The following is a 27,335-nucleotide window of genomic DNA, read 5'->3' as shown; positions in this document are numbered from 1 at the left end:
ATCCAAAATATCCATAGCATTTTTTTTGCCATCCACTGCAGTTGGCATAAACCAGCCACTGCAGTGGAATAAACAGTTGGGATGGGAATGGGAAAATGGTAAAAAATTGACCACTGGGAGTAAGGAAGATAGATGATGAACAAAGGATAAGCAGGCCTACAACGTTGGAGATGTCAATTCTTTTAAAATATGGCTGCAGCTAGCTCATCAGCTCTCTAAATCAGTGTTTCCCAACCTTGGCAACTTGAAGATATTTGGACTTCAATTCCCAGAATTCCCCAGCCAGCGAATGCTGGCTGGGGAATTCTGGGAGTTGAAGTCCAGATGTCTTCAAGTTGCCAAGGTTGGGAAACACTGCTCTAAATAACACATAGGTTTACATTATATTTATAGGCATGCACATAGACTGAATTCATGCTGGAACAATAGGGAGGCGTTTATGACAAAGATCCATCCATAAATGCGGAAGTTCAGAGATTGACTTTGGGCCAATCGCTTATCTATCCTACTTCTTCATGGGGTTATTATGGAGGCAGTGTGTGTTTTAAAGCATTGCATCATTTTTAAAAAAAGGTTTAATAATTAAAATGTGCTCTTTCTTTTTTTTAAAATAGCAATCTAAAATCCTGTAAAGTCAATTTCAGTTAGTTGGATCTGGTTAGTGAGCATTTTCATAATGTATTACAGAGTTACACATTTATGAATCAAGAACAATTACAGCTGCTTGTAGAAAGACTCGATCCGACACAACCTAAAGAGGTAAGTTTTTTTTTTAAAAAAAGTTTGCTTGGGAAAACAAAATTCTTTTGCATATGCATGGACAAATAAAGTTTGGTTTTGTCATGTGTTAAGCCCATATTTGGTGAACTACTTCTCAGTCCAGTAAAGCAGTTTCATTTTTGTAATCTAAAAAATATAAAACTCAAGGAAAAGCATAGGGGAAGGCAGTGATGGCGAACCTATGGCATGGGTGCCACAGGAGGCATGCAGAGCCATATCTGCTGGCACTCGAGCCTTTGCCCTAGCTCAGTTCCAACATGCTTGTGTGTGCCAGTCAGCTGATTTTTGGCTCACACAGAGACTCTGGAGGTCATTTTTGGCTTCTGGGGAGATTGAGGAGGGTGTTTTTACCCTCCCCCGGCCCAGGAAAGCCTTGGAGCCTGGGGAGAGTGAAAGATGAGCCTACTGGGCCTACCAGAAGTTGGGAAACAGGCCATTTCCAGCTTCTAGAGGGCCTCCAGCGGGCGGGGGAAGCTGTTTTGTCTTCCTCAGGCATTGAATTATGGGTGTGGTAGCATGCATCCATGCTCTTTTGGCACTCGAAGAAAAAAAGGTTCGCCATCACTGGGGTTGGGTAAAAGGGGTGGAGATGTGATCTATGATGTGAGGGTACTTGGCAGACGGATGGAAATATATGATATGTCTTCTCATCTAAAGGGACAAAATCTGTTTCCCACTGGATTAACTATTTCTATTATTATTATTACTATTATTATTACTACTACTACTACTATTATTATTATTATTATTATTATTATTATTATTATTATTATTATTATTATGTCAGTACAACACAGCAAACAAGATCACTATGCTGGATTTCGTATTTCATCACCAGTCGGGCGCTTCCCAAGCACCTAGGACTGCGTGATGTAGCGGCGAATTATGTTTGCCGATCCCAGTAAAGCGGCCTTTTGCAATTGACAGATGGAGATTTTGTTAATTCCAATGGTTTTCAAATGTCCGCTGAGATCCTTTGGCACTGCGCCTAGCGTGCCAAGTACCACTGGGACCACTTTCACAGGCTTATGTCGTTGCAGCTCGATTTTTAGATCTTCGTATTTCACTAATTTTTCTAGCTGCTTCTCCTCAATTCTGCTGTCTCCTGGGATTGCGATGTCGATGATCCATACTTTCTTTTTCTCCACGATCACAATGCTTCAGAATTCGGTCAGTCTGAAGTCGGAAGTCCCACAGTAGTTTTGCTTGCTCATTTTCGGCCACCTTTTCGGGCTTATGATCCCACCAGTTCTTTGCCACTGGTAAATGGTAGTTCCGGCACAAGTTCCAGTGGATCATCTGTGTCACAGCATCATCATCATCATCATCATTTAGATTTGCATGCCACCCCTCTCCGTAGACTCTTCTCAATGTTATACTTTAAGCATAGTCTATTTCTACTCCTTTCCCTGAGATGGTTCTTCATAAATCTTACTAGCATCAACAGCTTTGATAAAAGTTATTCAGTAGAGGCGAGGGAATGTAGTATAGCAAAACTATGTGCATACATGTGAGACTAAAAACAATTCTCTAATCAATATTTTTTCCAGAAAACACCTCCCACCTCCCCCCAAAAAATCAGATAGCATTGGTTTTAGTTTGCCAAGAACAACTCTCTGCAATTCCATTTAATGAAATAAACATTGCAGTTGCCCAGTTTGGAAACAGAGAACTGCAGGTGTTGAAGACAAAGAGCGACTAAAGTACATGATATTGTATCTATTGTGAAAGTATGGACTTTTTTTGGTTTGAAATATTTGTATCAGGATCTTTCTTACAGCCTGAATCTCATTTGTTAAGCATTTGTGTACTAATATATGGGAGGCTGTAAAATTTCACCTTTTAAACTTTTTAAACAGGTGCATTATTTATTTCACTGGCTGCTGCACTCTACAAAAGTTTTATTAGAGCCGACATGCTTAATTTTATTTTCTTTAAAATAGCAGAACAATGGTTGGCATTGTATGCTTAGATTGAACTGAAATTGCAATATTGAATCTTTCCAATGTTGGGAAGAGAATGGGAAAAGATAGTCCAGGTACCTTTCCTGACAAAAGCATAGCTAAGGGAATGGTCTGCTATTGACTTCTAGGATGCTTTTTGACGTCTCATTCTAGCCTACAACCTTGGGATCTTTCAGGTTCTGAGCTTGATTAGGATTGCATACAATATATAGATTAGACTAGACCAGGGATAGGCAAAGTTGGCTTTTCTATGACATGTGGACTTCAACTCCCAGAATTCCTGAGCTAGTATGTTTGGCTTAGGAATTCTGGGCGTTGAAGTCCACAACACATAGAAGAGCCAACTTTGCCTATCCCTGGACTAGACTATTCCTTATTGGCCAAGTGTGATTGAACACACAAGGAGTTTATCTCTAGTGCATAGCTTCTCTGTACATATAAACAACAGGATAATATAATCACAAGATATCAATAGGAGAAAGTAATGGGAAAAAGGATAATAATAATAATAATAATAATAATAATAATAATAATAATAATAATAATAATAATAATACAGCCCTACTACATAGGGTTTCTTTAGACATAACACAGTGGCTGTGGGGGAATTAGGTGTTGCAGAGTGATGGCACAAGGGGAAAAAAAACCCAGTGTGTCTAGTTGTATTGGCATACAATTCTTTAAAGTGGCATCCCAAGGGGAGGATTTGAAACAGTTTATGGCCAGGATGTGAGAGGTTTGTAGATATTTTCTCAGTCCTTTTTCTGAATTATGCAGTATACAGGTCCTTAATGAAAGACAGGCTGGTTGCAATCAAATTTTTTGCAGTCCTAACTTTCTATTGAAGTCTTTACTGGTCCTGTTTAGTTGCTATGCCAAATTGGACAGTTTCTGAGCTTGATTAGCTTTATGAAAGTAAAAAGTAAAACAATTATAGCAGACATTAAAGGTATATAAAAGAAAAGGGTAAAGACATAAAGATGTTTTATCATCATTCTTAATAATTAGGGTTTATATTTTAATTTTATTTTAATAATGCAGGGCTTTTTACTCAATTTTCCTTGATTTTTTAGGTCCGCCAAGAAGCTATTCAAACCTTGTGTTCTGCACCCCCATCTGATATTTTAAATTGTGAAAGTTGGAGTACCTTACGTAGACATCTTGCAACAGCACTCTCGGATCCTGATTCCAATTTCAGTGTAAAGATACTAATAAGCTTTTTATTCTTAACCAATATTTCAATTGTTTGTAATTTATATAATACAGAAACTCCAAACATTTTTACCATTTGCCTAAGAAATTGGTAATTTAAAGTGATTCTTACTGTTTGGTTAAAGAAGCAGACAAACTATTATTACATTTTCAGGCATTATTTAAAAAAAACATTAGTTTCCTGAATAATGTCTGAATAAATAATGCCTGAATAACTTCTGAATAAATAAATCCAGAAGAGTTATTAATGTATGATAATATTATAGAATTTTCTTTGAATTAGAAAAGTGTAACATGCCAGAGCTCCAGAAATATTGGATGCAAAATTATTAATCTGTTAGTAAGATGAAATAGATAATGCTTTCTGTATACATAAACATGAATGTAGTTCTAATGAATTCATTGTAGCTGATATATTTGCACAGTAATTTTCATTTCTGTCATTTCACCAACGATTAGACATTATTTTTTAAAAATATACTTTATTTAGGTTTTAATAATGATAAATACTATCAGAAACTCAAATGTAGAAGAAAGGAAGGAAGAAAGGGGGGGAAAGACAAAGTGCACATGTTTAAAAAAAGGAAAGAAGACATTTTAAAATTGCTGCTCAGATTCTTTACAACAGTTATAAATTTACCTCTTACTCATATTACAGTGATCCCTCGATTAGCGCGGGGGTTACGTTCCAAGACCTCCCGCGCTAATCGATTTCCGCGTTATAGTGGTGCGGAAGTAAAAAACACCATCTGCGCATGCGCACCATTTTTTTCATGGCCGCACATGCGCAGATGGTGGAGTTTGCGTGTGGGCGGCGGGGAAGACCAAGGGAAGGTTCCTTCGGCCGCCCAACAGCTGATCTGCTCCGCAGCGCGGAAGCAGCGAGGAGCCGAAGATGGGGTTTCCCCGTTGCCCAGGCAAAGGGGAAACCCCATCTTCGGCTCCTCGCTGCTGCCGCGCTGCGGAGCGGATCAGGTGTTGGGCGGCTGAAGGAACCTTCCCTTGGTCTTCCCGCCGCCCAGGCAAAGGGGAAACCCCAAGATCGCTTGCCGCTTGCCGTATTGCAGCTTGGAGCCTTGCTTCGCCTCCTTCGCTGCAATACGGCAAGCGGCAAGCGATCTTGGGGTTTCCCCTTTGCCTGGGCGGCACTGGGGCCATGCGGAGCCGCTCATCTAGGGGGGCGTGGACCGGCAAGGTGCCCTCCGCTCTCTCTCTTTCTCTCCCTGTTACCGGTGTGGTATAAGAGAGAGAAAGAGAGAGAAAGGAGGGTGACTTGCCAGTCCACGCCCCCCTGGATGAACAGCCTCGCATGGCCCCAGCGCCGGGCTCCGCTGTTGCCTCCGCCCCCATTCGGCTCTGCAGCTGAGAGGCCTTCCCGGCAGAGCCCTCCCCAACAGCTCCCGCCGCCAGCGCAAAAAAGAAAAGAAAAAAAAATCCCCAAAAGAGGCAGGCACAAAGCGGGGGCACAAGGGGAGCTGCCCGGCAGAGGTTGCTTTTTTTCTTCTCGCGGGCAAGTGGAGGGGGGGAGAGAGAAGGGAGGAAGAGAGTGTGAGAGAGGAAGAAAGAGAGAGAGAAATGATAGAAAAAAGGGGAGAAAAAAAGAGAAATGAGAAAATGATTGAAGCAGAGTGACAGGAAAGAAAGAGAAAGAGACAGAGAAGTGACTCTTGGTGATGACGTATGACGTCATCGGGTGGGAAAAACCGTGGTATAGCAAAAAAACCGTGGAGTATTTTTTAATTAATATTTTTTGAAAAACCGTGTTGTAGCGTTTCGCACTAATCGAGACCGTACTAATCGAGGGATCACTGTATCTGTTTTATATTATCACTTGTTAATTACAGCATGACTTTAATTTTTCCTACAATCTTATTTTTTCTGATAATAAAAACCATATATCATAATTTCATTATTTTTCTATTTCATACCAGTCAGCAATAAATTTAGATGATATGTTTTCTCTGATTCAAATTCTGTCATTTTCATTAACCATTCTCCATTGTAGGAAAATTTGAATCTTTCTACCTATATAGAAACATAGAAACATAGAAGTCTGACGGCAGAAAAAGACATCCTGGTCCATCTAGTCTGCCCTTATACTATTTTCTGTATTTTAGCTTAGGATGGATATATGTTTATCCCAGGCATGTTTAAATTCAGTTACTGTGGATTTATCTACCACGTCTGCTGAAAGTTTGTTCCAAGGATCTACTACTCTTTCAGAAAAATAATATTTTCTCATGTTGCTTTTGATCTCTCCCCCAACTAACTTCAGATTGTGTCCCCTTGTTCTTGTGTTCACTTTCTTATTAAAAACACTTCCCTCCTGGACCTTATTTAACCCTTTAATATATTTAAATGTTTCAATCATGTCCCCCCTTTTCCTTCTGTCCTCCAGACTATACAGATTGAGTTCATTAAGTCTTTCCTGATATGTTTTATGCTTAAGACCTTCCACCATTCTTGTAGCCCGTCTTTGGACCCGTTCAATTTTGTCAATATCTTTTTGTAGGTGAGGTCTCCAGAACTGAACACAGTATTCCAAATGTGGTCTCACCAGCATTCTATATAGGGGGATCATAATCTCCCTCTTCCTGCTTGTTATGCCTCTAGCTATGCAGCCAAGCATCCTACTTGCTTTCCCTACCGCCTGACTGCACTGTTCACCCCATTTTGAGACTGTCAGAAATCACTACCCCTAAATCCTTTTCCTTTGAAGTATTTGCTTCATGCCTATATGCACGAATAATCTTGCTACAGGTATCCTGTATAAAAACAACATTCCATGATTTTTCCCCCCCAATAATTCATCAGGCCTAAAAGAAAAGCTCTATGGTTTTAATGAATTATTCATTTTTACAATCTTCTGAATTGGTGTGTGCATTTGAATTCAAAATTTTCTGGCTTTGTTGAACATTCGCCAAGTATGATAAAATGCTCCCTTTGTTGTTTACATTTCCAACATAAATTTGATCTTGTATCTTCATATTTTGTTGTCATCTTTGTCTTCTGTATGTTAATCTTAAAACTTGCTAATGCACCAAATTATTTCACTTTCCCATTAGTGTTTTGATTCCCTTGAAAGGATCTTCCAAAACCAGCTGCACCTGCAAAAGCTCTTAGGTTTTTTAAAACTTTTTTTACTCCTGCAATCCTCTCATCTTATTTTATATCTTTACTCAGAATTTCAAGAAGCAAAATAAACAGAAGAGAAGACTGGGAGCAACTTTGTCTTGTTCCCTTTTGTATCTCATGTATATTTAGTTCTCATAATTTCTGTTTTCTGTGAAGTATATAGTAAACCAATTTTACTCATTTTATAAAATGCTGTACAAAATTCCCAAAACATTAAATAGAAAAGCCCTATTTAAACTGTCAAAGCATTCCCTGCATTTTTACCTAAAAGACAATGTCAGAATATCCAATTCTGACATTGTCTTTTAGGTAAAAATCAGTATTGCTCTTTGAGAATGTTTTTTTTGCAAAATTAACAAGGACAATGTAAGAGATAAGGATTGGGAGGCACAGATTTTAATACATCAGCTAGGGAAGCTAACCGGATGATTTTGAATTGTCAGTTCATTTTAGTTTGGAGGGGTTTTGCTTCTGAAGGAAAAGAGCATAACCAATCTTAGTAATAAAGGAATAATCTTAGAATCCTCAAATTCCTTGAAGGAGAGTCAGGATATAAATGGGAAAATATAGGTAAAAGAGATCAGTATATATTGTGGTAAAGGTTTGGTTCGGATTATATGAACCTAGTAAAGCAGCTGAATTGTAGGACCAAGAAGAGGCAAACAACTAAATGTGCATCACAACTGTTACATATTTGTATGTAGTGTCATGACGCATGTATAAAATGGTGAAGCTTGACTTTGATATTACATCTCAGATCAGATGTCATCATTTTGAAATCATCAGGGCTAGCTAATAACTTGGCTTTAATTCATTTTTTTACAGGATAAAGTCTTGAAATTTTATGCCAAGACATTTTCCTCCTCTCCATTAAATATGACAAGAGAACTCTATACAAGCTTAGGTGAGCTACTTTTCAGAAACAAATGACCACAATTTTCACTGGGTGTCTTAAATTAATTGGCAATTATTTTTTCTCTTTACAGCCAAGTACTTAGAGGCATATTTTCTTGCTGAAGATAATTACATTCCTAGTGTATCAATGGGTATTGACATAAGTAACCCAGACATAATACGTTTACTTAAAAAGGTACAATGTACTTATTTCCCAATGTTATTTAGTTATTTAAGATGTTTTTAATCAAGGGTTTTAAAATAGAACAATTATCCTTTTATTCATAGATGCGACTCTTGAATGAGTACCAGAGAGAAGTCTCTTCTTTTTGGATACGTCATCCAGAAAAGTATATATGTTTTTTTTAATGTGTTTGTGTTTGTTTTCATTTGTGTTATCAGTTTTCTTATGTTGATTGAAAGGGATGAAAAAAGTTTGCTTAGATTATCATAAGCTTTGCTTTTGACTGAAAATCCTTTGTACCTGAAATTGCATTTTTTTTCGAAAGTTTATAAAAAACAGGATCATACATAAGGAGAATAAGAGCCTTGGTTTTTTTTCCCTGCCACCCCCAAATTTTATTCTTTGTACTATTTGTCTACTTATATAACCATAACTGGTTTTACATGCTATGTTTGAAGATTTGGGCTGCAGTCTTAAGTTTGTTACTTAGGAATGTATCCCATTGAAATTTTATGTGACTATTTTAATCTCACAAGATTATGCAGTTAGAATCAAGTTTCCTTTTGATTTGACTTTAGGTTTGCTTCAGTTTGAGCAATGACATTCTGCTTAATTTAAATTATTTTTCCAGACTAACTTCATAATATAAGCACTCTTTCACAGCAAACCCCACAATATTCCAGTTTTTCATAAAGCATTCTAAATTTTTAAGTTCTCATTTGTGGCTGGTCCAAGGTGCAGTGAGACAATTTGTAGAATTTTAAATAATATTTAACAGAAAGCTTAGGCATAAGTAGCACCCGTACCAACATTGTGATATTTATGAAGCTCTTCTCTCCCCACCCCCCACCCAAATTGATTTAGGTATATGGAAGAAATAATGGAGAGTACTTTATCCCTTCTGGCTGTAAGGCATAATAATTTAAGTCAGATGGCTTCTTCCGAATTTTGGGATCCAGTGTACTTTTTGGCTTTGGTTGATCTCAAAGCTGTATGGTTTAAAAAATGGATGGTAAGGATATGTTCACTTTTTTGATATTCAGTTTTATTTTGTTACTTTTTCAAGGATCTTTCTTTGATGCAAGTGGATGGAGCAAAAGTATATCTCTAGAAAAAAGTATTGATGAGATACAGTATTTATTTATTTTTATTTATTCATTTGTCCAATATACAATACATATGGAAGAGAATAGACATGAAGTAATATATATAAAGATAATATGTAAAAATAGAGGAGAAGATATATGAAAGGAAGAAAATATATATGATATATGAGATAAAGGAAAGACAATTGGACAGGGGACGAAAGGCACACTAGTGCACTTATGTACGCCCCTTAAGTATCCATTTTCTTACCAGCTTCAGTGTTTATCTTTGCTAATGGTGGGACACCAATTTCCAAGAAATGTTAATATTTAACTGAATCTATTCTTCCTTCCATCTCTACATAATGTTGTAGGCTTGTGAATCTAAAGTTTTCAGACAGTCATTTGCAGTGATCTGTTGGTTTTTTGTTTTTGTTTTGCCAAGTGGCTACTTTACTTTACTTTACTTTATTGTTCTTGATTGTCCAGGTCTTTTCTTGACCTCAGTAATTCCATATAACTTCCATTTCTTAACATAGGCAAATCACCAAACCCAATGGCATCTATTCCAAACTGAGATGATAGAACTTCTATAATTAAAATATATAACCCACCTCAGTTTGCACTTGAAGACTACAAGGTGGCCAACATAATTTTTTAGAAGACTTTATATGGAAATTAGAGGCTTGTCACTTTAAATAGTATAAACTGGTACACAGATAAAAATTACCCAACATTTAGAGACATAGTCCTTGCTCAAGAATTCCCAACATGATTTTACTAAGGGAAGATCCTGCCTTACTAGACTTATACAGTTCTTTGAGGATATTAATAAACATGTAAGCCAATAGACATAATCTGCTTAGATTTTCAAAAAGCCTTTGATGAAATCATAAAGATCATATTATATTATATTTTATTATTATATTATATTATATTATACCTTATATTTTATCATTTATTGATAAAATCAAAGACTTCTCAAAAAATTAAATACCCCACTGCATACCTCCCTCCATGTAGATCCAGTATTATTGAGGACTATACTTTGAGTGTGGTTGGTTGGGAACCACCTAATGGTGATGCTGTCTAGCCCACATTTTTCTGTTTAAATATAGTCAAGCCAAACAAGTCACTGGGCCTTATAGTAAAAAATTTTCTGGGCCTTATAATAAAATTTTATGATTAAAAACAGAAAGTATTATTAAATCAACTGACATTATTTTACTTGCAACATTCATGCTTCATTATTTTGGATTTGAATCCAGTGTGCATTGAAATTTGCGTTTAACTTAAAAAAAAAAGAAATTTGCATTTAACTTTATGCTATGGAGAGATTGGGCCAACTTGTATTCACTTAAGGATTCGATGAAATATGCAATTCGTCCAGGCAATTGTGTTATCCAGTGTATTTCATGCAATTAAGATATTTATTTATCACAACACTTCTGAATGCTCTCAGGGAGAGTAACATCCAGATTTCCAAGAATAAACTGCACCATAAGGAAGGAGCACAAATTGTAAAACGTTGTGCTCTCGATCCTTCTCCCTTCATCTCACTTTCCCTAACCCCATTCAAGACAAAAACAGGTAGTCCTCGATTTACAACTATAATCCAGCCTATGATTTGTGTTGTTAAGTGAGACATTTATTAAGTGACTTTTGCCCCATTTTATGTCCTTTCTTGCCATGGTGGTTAAGTGAATCAGTGCATTTGTTAAGTTAGGAACAGTCTATCTGGTTTCCCCATTGACTTCGCTTGTCAGAAAGTTGTAGAAGTTGATCACATAATCCCAAGGCACTGCAACCATCATAAATATGAGTCAATTGCTAAGTGTCTGAATTTTGATCAACTGACCATAGGAATGCTGCAATAGTCATAATGTGAAAAACGGTCATAAATCACTTTTTTTAGTGCCATTATAACGTTGAACTATAAATTAACTATAGTAAATCAAGGGCTACTACAGGCGAAACTCAAAAAACTAGAATATCGTGCAAAAGTTCATTTATTTCAGTAATGCAACTTAAAAGGTAAAATGTAATATATGAATATTTGAGAGAGACTTATATGCAAAGCATTTAATAGGAAAGAACACAAGAACAAGGGGGCACAATTTGAGGTTAGTTGGGGGAAAGATTAGAAATAACGTGAGAAAATATTATTTTACTGAAAGAGTAGTAGATCCTTGGAACAAACTTCCAGCAGACGTGGTTGGTAAATCCACAGTAAATGAATTTAAACATGCCTGGGATAGACACATATCCATCCTAAGATAAAATACAGGCAATAGTATAAGGGCAGACTAGATGGACCATGAGGTCTTTTTATGCCGTCAATCTTCTATGTTTGTATGTTTCTAAGGCAAGATAGTTTAAGCAGTGATTTGTCATAATTGTGATGATTATGGGGTACAGCTCATGAAAACCGCAAATCCTCCATTTCAGAAGATTAGAATGTTACATGTGATCAATAAAACAATTACGTGCAGCAATTACTGCTTCAATGCGCTGTGGCAACGTTTTGTGGAAACTTTTGCATCTCATCTAGAAACCATATAGAAACTCATATAGAGTATGGAGAAAGAATGGAGAGCAGCAAGATGTGTTGATTTGGGAGCCATGTCATCTGCTGGTGTTGGTCTATTGTGCTTCATTAAGTCCAGGGTCAACGCATCCACCTACCAGGAGATTTTGGAGTACTTCATGCTTCTTTCCGCAGATGAGCTTTATGGAGAGGCTAACTTCAGTTTTCTAGCAGGACTTGCCATCTGCCCACACTGGCAGAGGCATCAAAATCTGGTTCAGTGACCGTGGCATTACTGTCCTTGATTGGCCAGCAAACTCACCTGACCTGAACCCCATAGAGCAGTGAGGGCAAACCTATGGCACAGGTGCCACAAAAATGGCATGCGGAGCCATATCTGCTGGCACGCGAGCCGTTGCCCTAACTCACACGACTTTCGTTGCCAATGACAATTCGTTGTTTTGACAACAACAACAATAATAATAATAATAATAATAATAATAATAATAATAATATTAACTCAGCATGTGTGTGCTGGCCATTTGATTTTTGGCTCAGACGCTCTGGGAGAGCATTTTTGGCTTTCAGAGAGCTTCCGGGGGGGATAGGGGAGGGTGTTTTTACCCTCCCACAGCTCCAGGGAAGCCTTTGGGGCTTGGGGAGGGCAAAACATGAGCTTACTGGGCCCACCAGAAGTTGGGAAACAAGCCATTTCCAGCCTCCAGGAGTGGGGGAAGCTGTTTTCGCCCTCTCCAGGCATTGAATTATGGGTGTGGGCACTCACGTATGTGCGATAGTGCGAACGTACGCTCTTTTGGCACCCAAGGAAAAAAAGGTTCACCATCATTGCCATAGAGAATCTATGGGGCATTGCCAAGAGAATGATGAGAGACATAAGACTGAACAATGCAGAAGAGCCTCTTCTCAAGAACCATTTTCCATTTACAAACCCGAGCCTCTGAAACTGTAACCAGAAAAGGCAGGAGAAGCCACAGTGGGGCCTTTCTAGGAATCTCCTGTGAGGAAACAGGACTGGAAAAGGCGGGGAGAAACCTTTGTGGGGCCACTCTAGGAATCTCCTGGGAGGAAACGGGGCCTCCACCCTCCCTGTGGTTTCCCCAATCGCACACATTATTTGCTTTTACATTGATTCCTATAGGAAAAATTGCTGCTTCTTACAAACTTTTCTACTTAAGAACCTGGTCACGGAACGAATTAAATTCGTAAGTAGAGGTACTACTGTACTGAATATATATGCATGCTTATACTTTTCAGAGGTCCAATATTGTTCTATGTACAATCCTTGTTTTATTGATCCCATGATATTCTAATTTTCTGTGATGGTGGATTTGTGGTTTTCATGAGCTGTACCTCATAATCATCAGAATTATGACAAATCATGGCTTGAACTATCTTGCCTTGCATATAATGAGTCTCGCTCATATATTGCATTTCACCTTTTAAATTGCATTAGTGAAATAAATGAACTTTTGCCCACTACTCTAATTTTTAGAGTTTCACCTCTATATGCCAGAAAGGCCAGTTTTGTCTGAGAAGCAGTTTAAATGGTTAAATGGATATAACCAATGTCTTGAATTTAGCTTCAGTATTTGGTTCTTGTATGGCAACGCTAGGCCCAAAACTAATTCCTATTGATGTAGATCTTTTGGGAGTGCAGCAATGCAGTTTGCCACCTCATGTCTCCCTGAAAAGCTGAGTAGAAGCTGGCATAGCTTCTCCATGACTCAAAGTTAAAAGTAAATTTGCATATTCATTAATAATGTATGTGTCTGCAGATTCCAAATAAGAAAACAGCATGCTAGCTCAGAAACCTGCTGACAAAGGTATAGTTGCGCCCATAGGAGACTTTGACTGAATGAAGCCAAATTGTTTTTATAGATTTGTAAATTCTGCATTGGTAACTGGAAATAGTATCCATGATAATAAGAAATAGGCATGAAAATGAAAGTAGAACTTTTTTTGGTGGGAATTTTGCACAATCTTTTCAAGCAAATGGAAATAATAACAACAACTATTATTATTATTATTATTGTTATTATTATTATTATTATTATTATTATTATTTTCACATTTGCTTGAAAAGATTGCCACCAAAAAAAGTTTTACTTTCATTTTCATGCCTATTTCTTATTGTCATGGATATTATTTCCAGTGACCAAAGCAGAATTTGCAAATTAATAATAATAATAATAATAATAATAATAAAATAATAATAATAATAATAATAATAATAATAATAATAAAATAATAATAATAATAATAATAAAATAATAATAATAATAATAATAATAATAATAATAATAATAATAAAAATAATAAAAATAATAACAACAACAACATTTGGAGGAAACAAATCTTTTGTTATTTTGACTTCAGACATAAACTATATTGTGGTATTTTGTGCAATTGTGCAATATATGTTCATTTGGCTTCCACTAAAAGTGAGAGTTTTCATTAAAATGGCTTGATTTCTCATCTTGCAGTGAATAGAATTTATGTTAGGATGTGCTACTTTCTCTGTATTCCATGTTGTCACAAGTTTTGCTATGTTATTGTAATAATAATTGAAGAAAGAATTGAATAAAATTTTATTCAGAAATAAATGCTAACTGTATTATACCTCTGCTTTATGATATTAGCATGCCTACTACAGCAGAACAGTAGTGTTAAGGCTACTTGAAAAGAAATACAAATGTTTGGTAAGTCTGTGCTACTTAAATTTTCAGATACTATAGTTTTCAAAAGTTCTAAGTCTTTAGAATGTTACTTCGTGTAATCAAAATGTTCTTAGGGAATTATGCTTTGTGCGCATTTTGGCAGTGAATTTAATGAAACCCAGAGTTAAGGCACTTTTTAATCAATAAAAGAAACTGGGTATATGTGATACCAATTGCAATTGAACTAAGAGATATAGATCATTCATTATTTCTACTTGCATACCAATGTGAACCTATAGGCCAGTGATGGCGAAAATTTTTTCCCTCGGGTGCCAAAAGAGTGTGCATGCATGCTATCGCACATATGCAAGTGCCCACATCCACAATTCAAAGTCCGGGGAGGTTGAAAACAGCTTCCCTCACACCCCATAGGCCCTCTGGAGGCCGGAAATGGCCTGTTTCCCAACTTCTGGTGGGCCCATTAGGCTTGTGTTTCACCCTCCCTAAGCTCCAAAGGCTTCCCTGGAGCCGGCAGAGTGTAAAAATGCCATCCCCCCCCCCCCCCGGAGGGTCTCTGGAAGCCAAAAACGCCCTCCCAGAGCCTCTGTGAGCCAAAAATCAGGTGGCCAGCACACACATGCACATTGGAGCTGAGCTAAGGCAACAGCTCATGTGCCAGCAGATATGGCTCCGCATGCCACCTGTGGCACTCATGCCATAGGTTCGCCATCACTACTATAGGCAGTTGCCACATTTTAGATATAGTTTATAGAGCGACACTTTATGTTTCATTTTATCACTTATATGCATTTTTTATATAGAAAATGTACCGGAGAGAGGCAAACCCATAGTAACTTTGCTAATGATCTAAATGGAGGAAAACTTTGTTTGGAGGGTCTAAAAATTGTATAATACATAAACTTGAGGTTTTATATGTTTTATTATTTTATGTTTTAGATCATTGCAACCGTTGAGCAGTGTACTATCTATCTGGAAGCTTGTGAATCAGCAATGAATGGATCAAGAATGCTTAATATATTTTCCACACCACATAATAGTACGCGTTATTTCTATTTGCTGTATAATATTTTTAAAAATCCTTTTGTTATTTATGCTATTCTGGTACAGTGAGTAGCAGGTATATCGATAAGATTTTTAATAGCAGGTATCATCATTTTTTAAGCCATCCCCGTCTTGAAAGGCTCTGTGCAAAAAATTGTAACATTAAACCAAAAATGTAGAAAACTGCAACAAAACTGAACAAGAATAAAGTAGCTAAGATATTGAAAATAACTTAAGATAGATGCTCACAATTAGATCAGCCTGTGTCAAAGGCTCACTGGAATAATAGTGATTTTAATCATTTATAGACTACCACAGATAGAGTTACTACAGAAAAGCAATGTGAAAATGTTCGCCTCCCACTTGGAAGGTTGAAAATTCAATCATGGGTAGCAGTATTTTTCTCTTCTACCCCAGAAATATTAAAATACTTGCTATGAACACAGGAAGGTAACCTGACCATTAAACACTCAACTGCATCCAGTTGCTCCAACTCTACCCTGATTTAAGGGATTGCAAGATTTGAAAAAGGGAGGTTTTTATAGGGGATATAGGGGACTGTGAAGGCTACTATAGAGTAGACCTGTTGTTTCCCTGCATGGTTGGTAGACAAAGCATGTAAATCTTAACGAGGTTAAGATTTACAAAGTTGTAGTCCTTGACTTACAACCATTTGTTTAGTTACCATTCAAAGTTACACTGAAAAAAGTGACTCACGACTATTTTTTCATTGTTTGTTTGTTTATTTATTTGTTTGTTTGTTTATTTGTTTATTTGATTTTTTATGCCGCCCTTCTCCTTAGACTCAGGGCGGTTTACAACATGTTAGCAATAGCACTTTTTTAACAGAGCTAGGCTATTGCCCCCACAATCCGGGTCCTCATTTTACCCACCTCGGAAGGATGGAAGGCTGAGTCAACCTTGAGCCGGTGATGAGATTTGATTTCTGGTCATAAAGTCCTTCAGTCGTAACTCAGGGAACCTGGTATTTCTCTTAATGTTTACTAGACTGTGTTGATCCATGAGAAGGACTGAAAATTTATTTATTTATTTATTAGATTTGTATGCCGCCCCTCTCCGAAGACTCGGGGCAGCTAACAACAATATAAAAAGACAATGTAGACAAATCTAATATTAAAAATAATCTAAAAAACCCCAATAGAACCACTCATACATACAAGCATACCATGTATAAATTCTATAAGCCTAGGGGGAAGGGAAATTTCAATTCCCCCATGCCTGACGACAGAGGTGGGTTTTAAGGAGCTTGCGAAAGGCAAGGCAACTCTGATATCTGGGGGGAGCTGGTTCCAGAGGGTTGGGGCCGCCACAGAGAAGGCTCTTCTCCTGGGTCCTGCCAAACGACATTGCTTAGTCGACGGGACCCGGAGAAGGCTGTTACTACTGTTGCAGCATCACAACTATTGGGATATATTTAGTTTCAAAATTTCTAAATCCATTTTTCAGATTGTTTTTTCTATTTTTTAAAGATTTCCTCTTGAAATGTTGAAACTAGCTGTTGCTAACAGATGTGTTTTGTATAACATTTGTAAACATTAGTGTTAATTATACGGGTGTGGTACTCTGTATTCAATGGGAGGGCAAAAGAAAGCACTTCTAGTGATATAAGTTGTCTTTTCTTTCAAGGCAATAAACAAAAGAATTTCTACACGGGAAAAGAATTGCAATATATTCATTTTGTTCATTCCTTGAGCCTCTTAGGCGGATTATTAATATACAAACAAGGCAGAAAACTCTTTCCTATTCAATTGAAAAACCGAAAAGGTAAGGACTTAATGAAAAAGATAACAATTTGTTCTATTTTATGATTGCTTTTCTCAAATGTTTCCCATTTGGGATATGTTAAACTCATCTTCTGTTTAGAAAAATGAATAGGTAATGCTGTGGAAGAGAATGGAAAAGTTAGAATAAATTTTGTGGACACTCAGAAGACTCTGCCAATAGCAGAGATGGAATGGAAAACAATAATTCAGCTAACAGTAAATCATCTTCATATGCATATGGTACAATGTCTTGGATTCTGTATTTTCCTTTCCCTTCTCCAGCATGACTGCAAACAGATGATTTCATTTTATAGTTTGCGGGACAAATATAGTATATGCATTTATAATTCTACCAGTAAGAGGGATCCCAAACCCTTCCTTTCCCAAAGAGTTGAGAAGAACAGCTTCCATCACTTGTATTATTAATAATCCTTAATCCCCTCCCAAATATAATAGAATCTGGATTGCACCTCCAGGGGGAAAAATAAACTTTTCCAGAACTAGCCTTTAATCTGTTTAAGGAGTAAATATAGTATTAAAGTCTCCTCATTTGATGCTGGAAGTGCCAATATGCCAACTGCATCCATATAAACAAATACAGTAGTACCTTGTGATATGAACCCCTCGTCGTACGAACTTTTCGAGATACGAACCTGGGTTTAGAAATTTTTTGCCTCTTCTTATGAACTTTTTTCGCCTTACGAACCCGCCGCCACCACCGGGATGCCCCGCCTCCGGACGCTCTGCTGGGCGCTGCCGCCCAGCTGTCACCTTCTGAAACAGCCGGGGTGCTTCTCGGCGTTCTCCTGAACGCCGAACCTGGAAGTTCGGCAAAAGTTTGGGTTCGGGTTCGGGAGAATGCTGAGAAGCGCCGCCGCCCGGCTGTCACCTTCTGAAACAGCCAGGGCGCTTCTCGGCATTCCCCTGAAGCCAGAAGTTCGGCAAATGTTTGGGTTCGGGAGAACGCCAAGAAGCGCCACCCCCTGGCTGTCACCTTCTGAAACAGCTGGGGTGCTTCTCGGTGTTCCGCCGAACCTGGAAGTTCGTCATAAGTTCGGGTCAGTCGTTCTCCCGAACGCCAAACCCGGAAATTCGGCAAAAGTTCGGGTTCAGGTTCGGGATAACGATGAGAAGCGCCGCCACCCGGATGCTGCCTTCCCAGAAGAGCCGTGAAGCTTTCGGCCGGTTGGGAGGCTCAAACAGAGGTGGGGAATCCCAATAGGGAATTCCAGGGGCGGAGCTTTGACTTCACAGAGATGTCCTTCCTGGCCGGCTGAAACGGGGACTCCAGGAAGGACGTCTCCATGACGTCAAAGCTCCGCCCCTGGAATTCCCTATTGGGATTCCCCACCTTCGTTTGAGCCTCCCGACTGGCCAAAAGCTCCACGCCTCTTCTGGGAAGGTGACAGCCGGGCGGTGGCGCTTCTCGGCGTTCTCCCAAACCCAAACTTTTGCCAAACCTCCGTGTTCGGTGTTCGGGAGAATACCGAGAAGCGCCTGGCTCTTTCAGAAGGTGACATCCGGGCGGCGGCACCCAGCGGAGCGCCCATTTTTGCAGGGTTTTTTGGTTTTTTTGGGGGGGGGGGGCTTGCATGCATTAATCGGTTTTCCATTGTTTCCTATGGGAAACATTGTTTCGTCTTATGAACTTTTCACCTTACGAACCTCCCGGCAACCAATTAAGTTCGTAAGGCAAGGTATCACTGTACTTCCAGATATAGGTGAGGAGATATAAGGGAGACATGATAGCAATGTTCCAATATCTCAGGGGCTTCCACAAAGAAGCTCGAGTCAAGCTATTCTCCAAAGCACCTGAGGTTAGGACAAGAAGCAATGGGTGGAAACTAATCAAAGAGAGAAGCAACTTAGAACTAAGGAGAAATTTCCTGACAGTTAGAACAATTAATCAGTGAAACAACTTGCCTGTAGAAGTTGCGAATGCTCAACCCTGGAAGTTTTTAAGAAGATGTTGGTTAACTGTTTGACTGAAGTGGTAGAGGGGGTTGGACTAGAAGACCTCCAAGATCCCTTCTAAATCTGTTACTCTATTTCTGTCTGCCTATGACATTTAATTCATGAGCTCATAGCAATAACATATGAGAGACTTACATTCTCAGTGGCAAAATCCTAAGTGTAAGCACCATTGTAATTTTCAAAAAGGCTTCTCGACTTGAAATAAAAGAATAATAGAGTTGGAAGGACCTTGGAGGTCATGTAGCCCAATCCCCTGCTTAAATAGGAGACCCTCTATCATTTCCTTGGAGAGGGGCGGCATAGAAATCCAATTAATAAATAAATTTCAGACAAATGGCTATGCAGTCTGTTTTTGAAAGCCTCCAATGTTGGGCAACTATTTCTTCTGAAGGCAAGCTATCTATTGGTTAATTGTTCTCATTCCTTAGTTCTAAGTTGCTTCTTTCAGTTCGTTTCCACCCATTGTTTCTTGTCTTGCTTTTCAGGTGGTTTGGAAAAGACTTTGACCCTCTTTGTGACAGCCCCTTAAATATTGGAATATTGCTATCATGTCTCCCATAGTCCTTCCTATGATTGATATACTCAATTCCTGTAACTGCTCCTCATATATTTTAGATTCTAGTCCTCTAACCATATTTGTTGCTCTTTTCTGCACAAATGAAAATAATGATAGCTTCAAAGTCAAGAGCTTTGTTTTGAAATATGCTCCTTGGGTCAAAGCAAGGTCAGAAATAATCAAGGGAAGGCCTATGGCAGTGATGGCGAACCTTTTTTGGTTTGCGTGCCAAAAGGGTGTGTGTGTGTGTGTGTGTGTGCGCTAGCATGGCTGCACATGCCTACACCCCTTCTCCCCCCCAGCATGCACAACCCCCCATGCTGCCCTCCATGCATACGTGCAGGCCTTTCTGAAGCCTGGTGGGCAGTGGTGGGTTCCTGCTGGTGTGGTCCAGAGAGCCACAACGGTATGAACCCACTGATTTTTTGCAATTTCTTTTACGCCGTCTCCGTGTGGAAGAAGGCCTCCCGCCCACCCTTGTCTTAATGCTGACCTTTATTCTTTGAAGCACAGCTGAGGGCTTCTTCCACACGAAGACACCAGAAAAAAAATCGTGGAAAATCAGTGGGTTCATCATCATCATCATCATCATTATTATTATTATTATTATTATTATTATTATTATTATTATTATTTATTAAATTTGTATGCCGCCCCTCTCTGTAGACTCTTTGGACTACACTGTTATGAACCCACCATTGCTGATAAGTGAAAAAAACACCCAAATGGGCAAACCGAAAGTGCGTTTTCCTGAACTTCCGGTTTGCCCATTGGAGATTTCTTTGTCTCCAGGGCTTCAGGGAAGCTTCCCTGAAGCGCCTGGAGGACAAAACTGGCTTTCCAAAGACTGAAAATCAACAGACCAGCGCACGCATGCACGCTGGAGCTGACACAGGATGAAGTCTCGCATGCCCTCCCATAAAGCTCGGTGTGTCACCTATGGCACGTGTGCCATAGGTTCACCATCACAGGCCTATGGCTTATAGAATTTATACATGGTATGCTTGTTTGTATGATTGGTCTCTTAAATTGGGGGGGGGGGTTTAGATTATTTTTAATATTAGATTTGTTACATTGTCTTCTTTATTGTTGTTAGCCGCCCCGAGTCTTCGGAGAGAGGCGGCATACAAATCTAATAAATAATAATAATTAATAATAATAATAATGCTCCCAAAAGTTGAAATATGCCCATCAATTTATAAAGAATGGCGATTCCTGGCTGGCTATATAAATAAAGCATTCCACAGGCTATACTGTACCATGTAATCAATTCTACTTTTCAGCTCAATTCATTTGTTAAGGAATCCAGTTGAGAAGAGCCAGAAATAATGAGTTATTGTTTAACATAAAGCAAATCATAGGCTATATTAACTGAAACTTCTCAAACAAAGCTACCTAAACACATTAGAGACTTTAACCTTTGAGAATCCCTGGGATTTCACAGCATGGCTGTTATTTTCTATCAGTCGGTTGATTAAACCCATTTAAATTAATGACTTCTTCTAGGGAAATGGGAATAGTTTCCAAAGAGAGATATATTCTGCTTCCCTGATTGGATTGAATGTTTTCTAAATGATTTTTACAATACTAGTTTCGCATGAGGCTGAGTCATCAAGAAAGTCATTTTTTTCAGTTTGTATACAGCTACAATTGGTTTTAAAACATTGCCCTGATTTGCATAATATTTAAGCCAAACTGTGACTAGTCCTAGTGTGTTAATTCTACCATGTTCAAATGTGTATATCTTGCCTGACCCCTTCATAGTTTTTAGCTGGAGATTTTATGCCCCAAAAGAAATGCAATGAAGATTAGCTTTCTCACTCTGTACAAACTGACCCTGATTGGGAACCCTCATCTCTCTCTCTCTCTCTCTTGTTGTTTTCAATACTACAAAAATAACTACAATTGAATTAGGATAAAATAATTCTGGTGTTAAGATGTTGGCCAAAGATGAGGAAAGCAGTAAAGTGCTATCAGAGGTCCTTTGCCATGTCACTTTATGTGCCATTCACTTATATGTTTACGATTATAACTTAACTTTTTCTATGGTCATTTGGTAGAAGTAACTTGCTACATTTTCTTTTGAGAGCAGGCAACAGAATTTCATTTTTAATGTGGGTCAGTGCACTTACTTACTTACTTACTTACTTACTTACTTACTTACTTACTTACTTACTTACTTATTTTGTCAAATACACAATGAGGGTTTATATCTATATACACATAGTAAAATACATGATGAAGGTTATAGAGGAGATACCCATAGTAAAATATATCTAAGAAATAATAGAAAAGAAGATACAGTAATATAGTAATATAGTAATAGACCATATCAATAGAAGAAGAGATATAGGAATAGAAGAAAGGTATAGGAGATATAGGAGAGCAATAGGACAGGGGACGGAAGGCACTCTAGTGCACTTGTACTCGCCCCTTACTGACCTCTTAGGAATCTGGATAGGTCAACCGTAGATAATCTAAGGGTAAAGGGTTTGGGGTTTGGGGATGACACTATGGAGTCCGGTAATGAGTTCCACGCTTTGACAACTCAGTTACTGAAGTCATATTTTTTACAGTCAAGTTTGGAGCGGTTAATATTAAGTTTAAATCTGTTGTGTGCTCTTGTGTTGTTGTGGTTGAAGCTGAAGTAGTCGCTGACAGGCAGGATGTTGCAGCATATGATCTTGTGGGCAATACTCAAATCGTGTTTTAGGCGCCATAGTTCTAAACTTTCTAGGCCCAGGATTGAAAGTCTAGTCTCGTAGGGTATTTTGTTTCGAGTGGAGGAGTGAAGGGCTCTTCTGGTGAAGTATCTTTGGACATTTTCAAGGGTGTTAATGTCTGAGATGCAATATGGGTTCCAAACAGATGAGCTGTATTCGAGGATGGGTCTGGCAAAAGTTTTGTAAGCTCTGGTAAGTAGTGTGAGATTGCCAGAGCAGAAGCTACGTAGGATTAGGTTTACAACTCTTGAAGCCTTCTTGGCTATGTTGTTGCAGTGGGCTTTGGCACTTAAATCTTTTGTTATTAGTATACCGAGGTCTTTAACTGAGTGGGGATTATCTATACTAAAAAATTAGTTCTCCCCCATCTCATCTCATCTTGTGATCATTCTTGTAGTATGCATGTACTTATTTATGTTGTACAAGTAATCTTCAGCTTGTGACCACATTTGGCACAAGAACTTCCACCCCTAAGCAAGATGGTTACTAAGGGAGTCATACCCAATTTATGACTTTTTTTCCACTGTGGTCATTAAGTAAATCCCCAAAGTCATGAAGTGAATGACAATGAAGCAAATCTGGCTCCCCCCACCCCAAATGACTTTGTTAGGAAAGTTGCACATGACCCCAGGACACTGTAGTCATTATAAATATATGCCAGTCCCCAAGCACGTAATCGTTTGACCGTGGAAACACTAAAAAGGTCATAAGTGTGAGGACCAGTTGTAAGTCACTTTTGTGAGTATTTTGTAACTTCAAAGGGTCACTAAATTATTAACAGTTATAAGTTGAGGAGTGCCTGTATGCAGTATTTCCCTGCATCTGTGTCAAAACACTAGGAAAATATCCTAGAAAATAAAGATGGAATGTCTTTATATGGTCTCAATGCCCCGTGGCTATTAATACAGCAACAAACCATCTTGATTAAATTATTTGGAGGAATAAATGAATCCAACAAACTATTTTGACCTTGCTAGAAGATAACTATACTTGAAATTAGCTAATTATGGTGAATTTAATGGCTTCAGTTGATTAAGCCGAAAGAAATAGAAATGTGGTTTCATTTGTTTATATTGAATCTGTACATAAATATTGTTTTATGCATTGTTACTAAAAGCATTTTACGTTGCTTTTATTTTCAAGTATTTTTTCCCCTCTTCTGATTTCCCTAGATCCTATGACACTGACAGACCTCATCATAATGTTTACGCGTCTTATTTATTGTTCCCCAAATTGCCCTAAACCCCTTACTGTGCATTCAGGTAATAATTCTCATTTATATGTCATTATTTTATAAACAACTTGCTTTGAGGAAAGTATGTCTGCTGAGGGTTAATCTATTCTGTAGACAGATGAATATCCAAAGTGCTAGGAAGCTTCCGTAGCCTTTATTATCTGGCTTTTGGAGTTGAAATGAGAGGAAAAAGTAATAAGGAGCAGGTTATTTGAAGGGCTATCTCACCTTGAGGGTGTCAACCCATCCTACTGTATTAGACAGGTACTCCCTTCCTTTAAATGTTTCACCCAATGCAGGGGGTCCCTACCCCTGGGCCACAGTCCACTACTGGGCCTTGAGCTTTGACCCTCACTAGTGCAACCATCAGGCAAATGCTTGTGCGCACACATGGAATCATCCCCTCCCTCCATTAGTCTGCAAAGCCGAAAAGATTGGGGAATTTTGACCCAATGGGACCTCAGAAGCATGTCTTCTTTGGTTGCAATTCCAGCCCTTTGGAAGAAAGCTGAGATCCTTCATGGGATTTCTATTATCTTAGCCTTCCAGAAGACTGAAGAAGATCTGGCTCTTCCATTAAGCATTGACTAGAATGGGGTTTGAGCTAGAAGGCCGTTTGGCCTGATGTCTCTATTGGAAAGGGTACTTTTATTTTTATCAGGTTTTGTGAACCATGCGGGATTTTTATATGGCAGAGGTGGCTATATAAGTTCTGTAAATAAAGAAGCACATTGTTGTGTATTTTTTTTGCCTTGCCACTATTTTGAAACAACTTGTTTTTGTTTTACATTTTCGCAGGTAATTATTCTCCAGCTGGCCTCATTACTGATATACTCCGGGTCCTTTGTGATGGAAAAGAATGTGCAACTGAATGTCTATATGTAAATACAGTAATAGAAGAACTTCTTCAACCACTACATTATTTACTGAAAGGAACAGAGGTATCTTTCATTTTTATGCAGTTTCCTATTGCAGGGGGAAAACAAGGAAACCCCACAATGGCAGTATTCCATCTAGAGCAATGGTTCCCAACCTCTTTTTGGCCATGCCCCACCTAACCATCTCTAAAATTCTGATGTCCTCCCCCATGACATAAACGTGAACTCCTACCATCAACTCAGAGTTTTCCAAACCTGCCCAGAAGCCGAGAGGGAAAGAGTGAGAGGGAAGGAGAGAGAGAGGAAGAGAGGAAGAGAGAGAAACAGATGGAAAAAAGAGAGGAAGGAAAAGAGAAAGAAAAAGAATGGGAGTAAGGAAGAGAGAAAGAAAATCAAAATCTAGTTTGAAACTAGCTCAACTATTTAAGTGGCATTTTGATATTGATAGAGTTGCCCTATTATGAGCTCACTGTTATAGACACACAGTACAGTATTTTATTTTGAAATTCTCTGAGGCAAAACAGGGTGGGTTTTTTGTTTGTTTGTTTGTTTGTTTGTTTATTTATTGATTTATTGTTTATGTATTTATGTATTTATGTATGTATGTATGTATGTATGTATTTATTTATTTATTATTTCTGTGCCGCCCAGTCCCGAAGGGACTGCCGCTCAGACACTATACTTTTCCGCCCACCCCCCCAAAAAATTAGAGGGAACACTGACTCCTACCCACGCAGAGTAAGCCTAAAAGGCCATTAACTTGGTTTAAACAAGGTTTCAATTGCCCCCATTAAAAATCAAATTGCCTCCCCCCCTCCCCCGTGGGGCATGGGCCACACGTTGGGAACCATTGATCTAGAGTCTAATCCAAGGATATGCAAGGTAGGCTCTTCTATAACTTGTGGATGTCAACTCCCAGAATTCCTTAGCCAATCATGCTAGCTCAGGAACTCTGGGAGTTGAAGTCCACATTACATAATACATAATTTAGTTGAGTTGAACAACACAAGAAACCTGAATCTTTGTTCGGCTATTTGAAGGAACTTCACTTAGCAGTGTTCAGTTCACCATCTAATTGCTATCTTCATCCAGAAAAGAATGAACAAGGTGGTTTCAAAGCTTTAGAGTATAATTTTGTGATTTCTATTTAAAAGTAAGATCTGTTGAATTCCATGGGCCTTTTTTGCTACGCAATGTAGAATTGCAATGTGAAATTGACTTTGTGCATCAGGTTACTTGCCTATAATTATGCATTAGTGCTAACAAACCATCTGGGTGGTATTTAAAGGTGTTATTTTTTTCCTTCATAATTGCTGTAATTTTAAATGGGAATGGTGTTATTTTTGCTTGTAAGTGAGCACTTGTGGTGACTGAAGCCAAGCAAAATTCTAAATAGTTTGGCAAGCATAGTGAAACAAAACATAATGGATTGGAATTGAATCTGCTCTTCAGCTAAGAGAAGGACATATTCCCAGAAGTTATTTGCATCCAAGATCAATGTGGAGTGGCATAACTGTCATTTTTGGTTTAGTTTACTTTTACCAGGAAATCTGCAGTACCACTCTGCTAAAATATGCTATAACCTTCTGTTGAGGTGGCCGGGGAAGTGGGAGTGAGGGATATAGAGGACAATTAGTCCAAATAGTCTTCACTTTCCTCTGTCTATGTGTATATCAAGTTTTTAGAAACTTCTCTCTATGACCTGACTGACCACAGTTTAAATCTATGAAGAGTTGAAGAAATGGGCCATTTTAAAAAAAGATTTTCAGAAATTATGAAATTAATTTAAACAGAAGGATTTCACTGAGAAATATGAAAAATAAAAAAATATCAAGAGAAACCTGTAGCTTCATTGACTAAATTGATTTATAGTCAGGGGGAAAAATGCCTTAAAAACAATTAATGTTGTTATATTAGTTTGCTGTTAGCTGTGCTTACAGATTATCTTCAGACATTTTTAAATATGCACACAGGTGAATTTGAATTGCCCAGAAACAACTCTAACACATGTAGCTGATATTTTAGCGCGAATTGCTGCTGCAGACGATGGCCTTTCACTACTACTTTATGGAGGAGAAAAGTCTCTTGCCACAGAAAACACAAGGTGGGAGTTATAGGTATAAGGTATAACAACATCCTTAAAAGACTGAAACCAGTTCATTAGCTACCCCACTAATAAACTGGTGTTTTTTTTCTTAACAGCAAATAGCATGTTTGAGATTATAGTATGATTTCTTGGTAGCTTTCAAAATGTGGCTGATCAAGGCGCAGGGGTGGGATTCATACCGGATGTTAATTTTCATATGGTTCCCTGAACTGGTTGTTCCAAGAACTGGCTTACTCACCCAGCCCCTCCCCTCCATGTAGCCCGTTTTGGATGCCAAGTAAGTGCAGGGCCCATGTGGAGGCTCTGGGAGGGTGAACAATGGGCCTACTAGAAGTCTGGAAATGGGTCCATTTCCAGATTTCAGAGCCCAGGCGAGGTCATTTTTGCTTTCCTGGAGGCTCAAGTAAATCCTCCAGAGCCTGGGAAAGGTGAAAAATGGGTCCACCGGAAGTACTGGAAGTCTGATAGCGGGCCAATTTCCAGCCTCCAGAGCCCAGGAGGAGGCCGTTTTTGACCCTCTTGGAGGCTCAAGAAAAGCCTTGGGAGCCTGGGGAGGGC

General features: G+C 38.5%; 1 protein-coding gene across 1 annotated transcript in view; it reads left to right on the top strand.

Annotated features, from left to right (window-relative positions):
- Positions 1-27,335, top strand: part of TBC1D32 (TBC1 domain family member 32) — a 106,081-nt gene that overhangs the window by 15,704 nt on the left and 63,042 nt on the right. The window contains exons 5-16 of the mRNA XM_070733436.1: positions 688-759; positions 3,818-3,943; positions 7,917-7,995; positions 8,078-8,181; positions 8,274-8,335; positions 9,034-9,181; positions 14,442-14,501; positions 15,417-15,516; positions 17,169-17,306; positions 23,731-23,820; positions 24,591-24,733; positions 26,644-26,774. Of these exons, the coding sequence (XP_070589537.1) occupies positions 688-759; positions 3,818-3,943; positions 7,917-7,995; positions 8,078-8,181; positions 8,274-8,335; positions 9,034-9,181; positions 14,442-14,501; positions 15,417-15,516; positions 17,169-17,306; positions 23,731-23,820; positions 24,591-24,733; positions 26,644-26,774 (1,253 nt within the window). The remainder of the gene's footprint in view (positions 1-687; positions 760-3,817; positions 3,944-7,916; positions 7,996-8,077; positions 8,182-8,273; positions 8,336-9,033; positions 9,182-14,441; positions 14,502-15,416; positions 15,517-17,168; positions 17,307-23,730; positions 23,821-24,590; positions 24,734-26,643; positions 26,775-27,335) is intronic.

This window comes from Erythrolamprus reginae, chromosome 1, assembly GCF_031021105.1.
Source record: "Erythrolamprus reginae isolate rEryReg1 chromosome 1, rEryReg1.hap1, whole genome shotgun sequence".
Classification (NCBI taxonomy): domain Eukaryota; kingdom Metazoa; phylum Chordata; class Lepidosauria; order Squamata; family Dipsadidae; genus Erythrolamprus; species Erythrolamprus reginae.
This window is presented reverse-complemented; position numbering and strand designations above follow the sequence as displayed.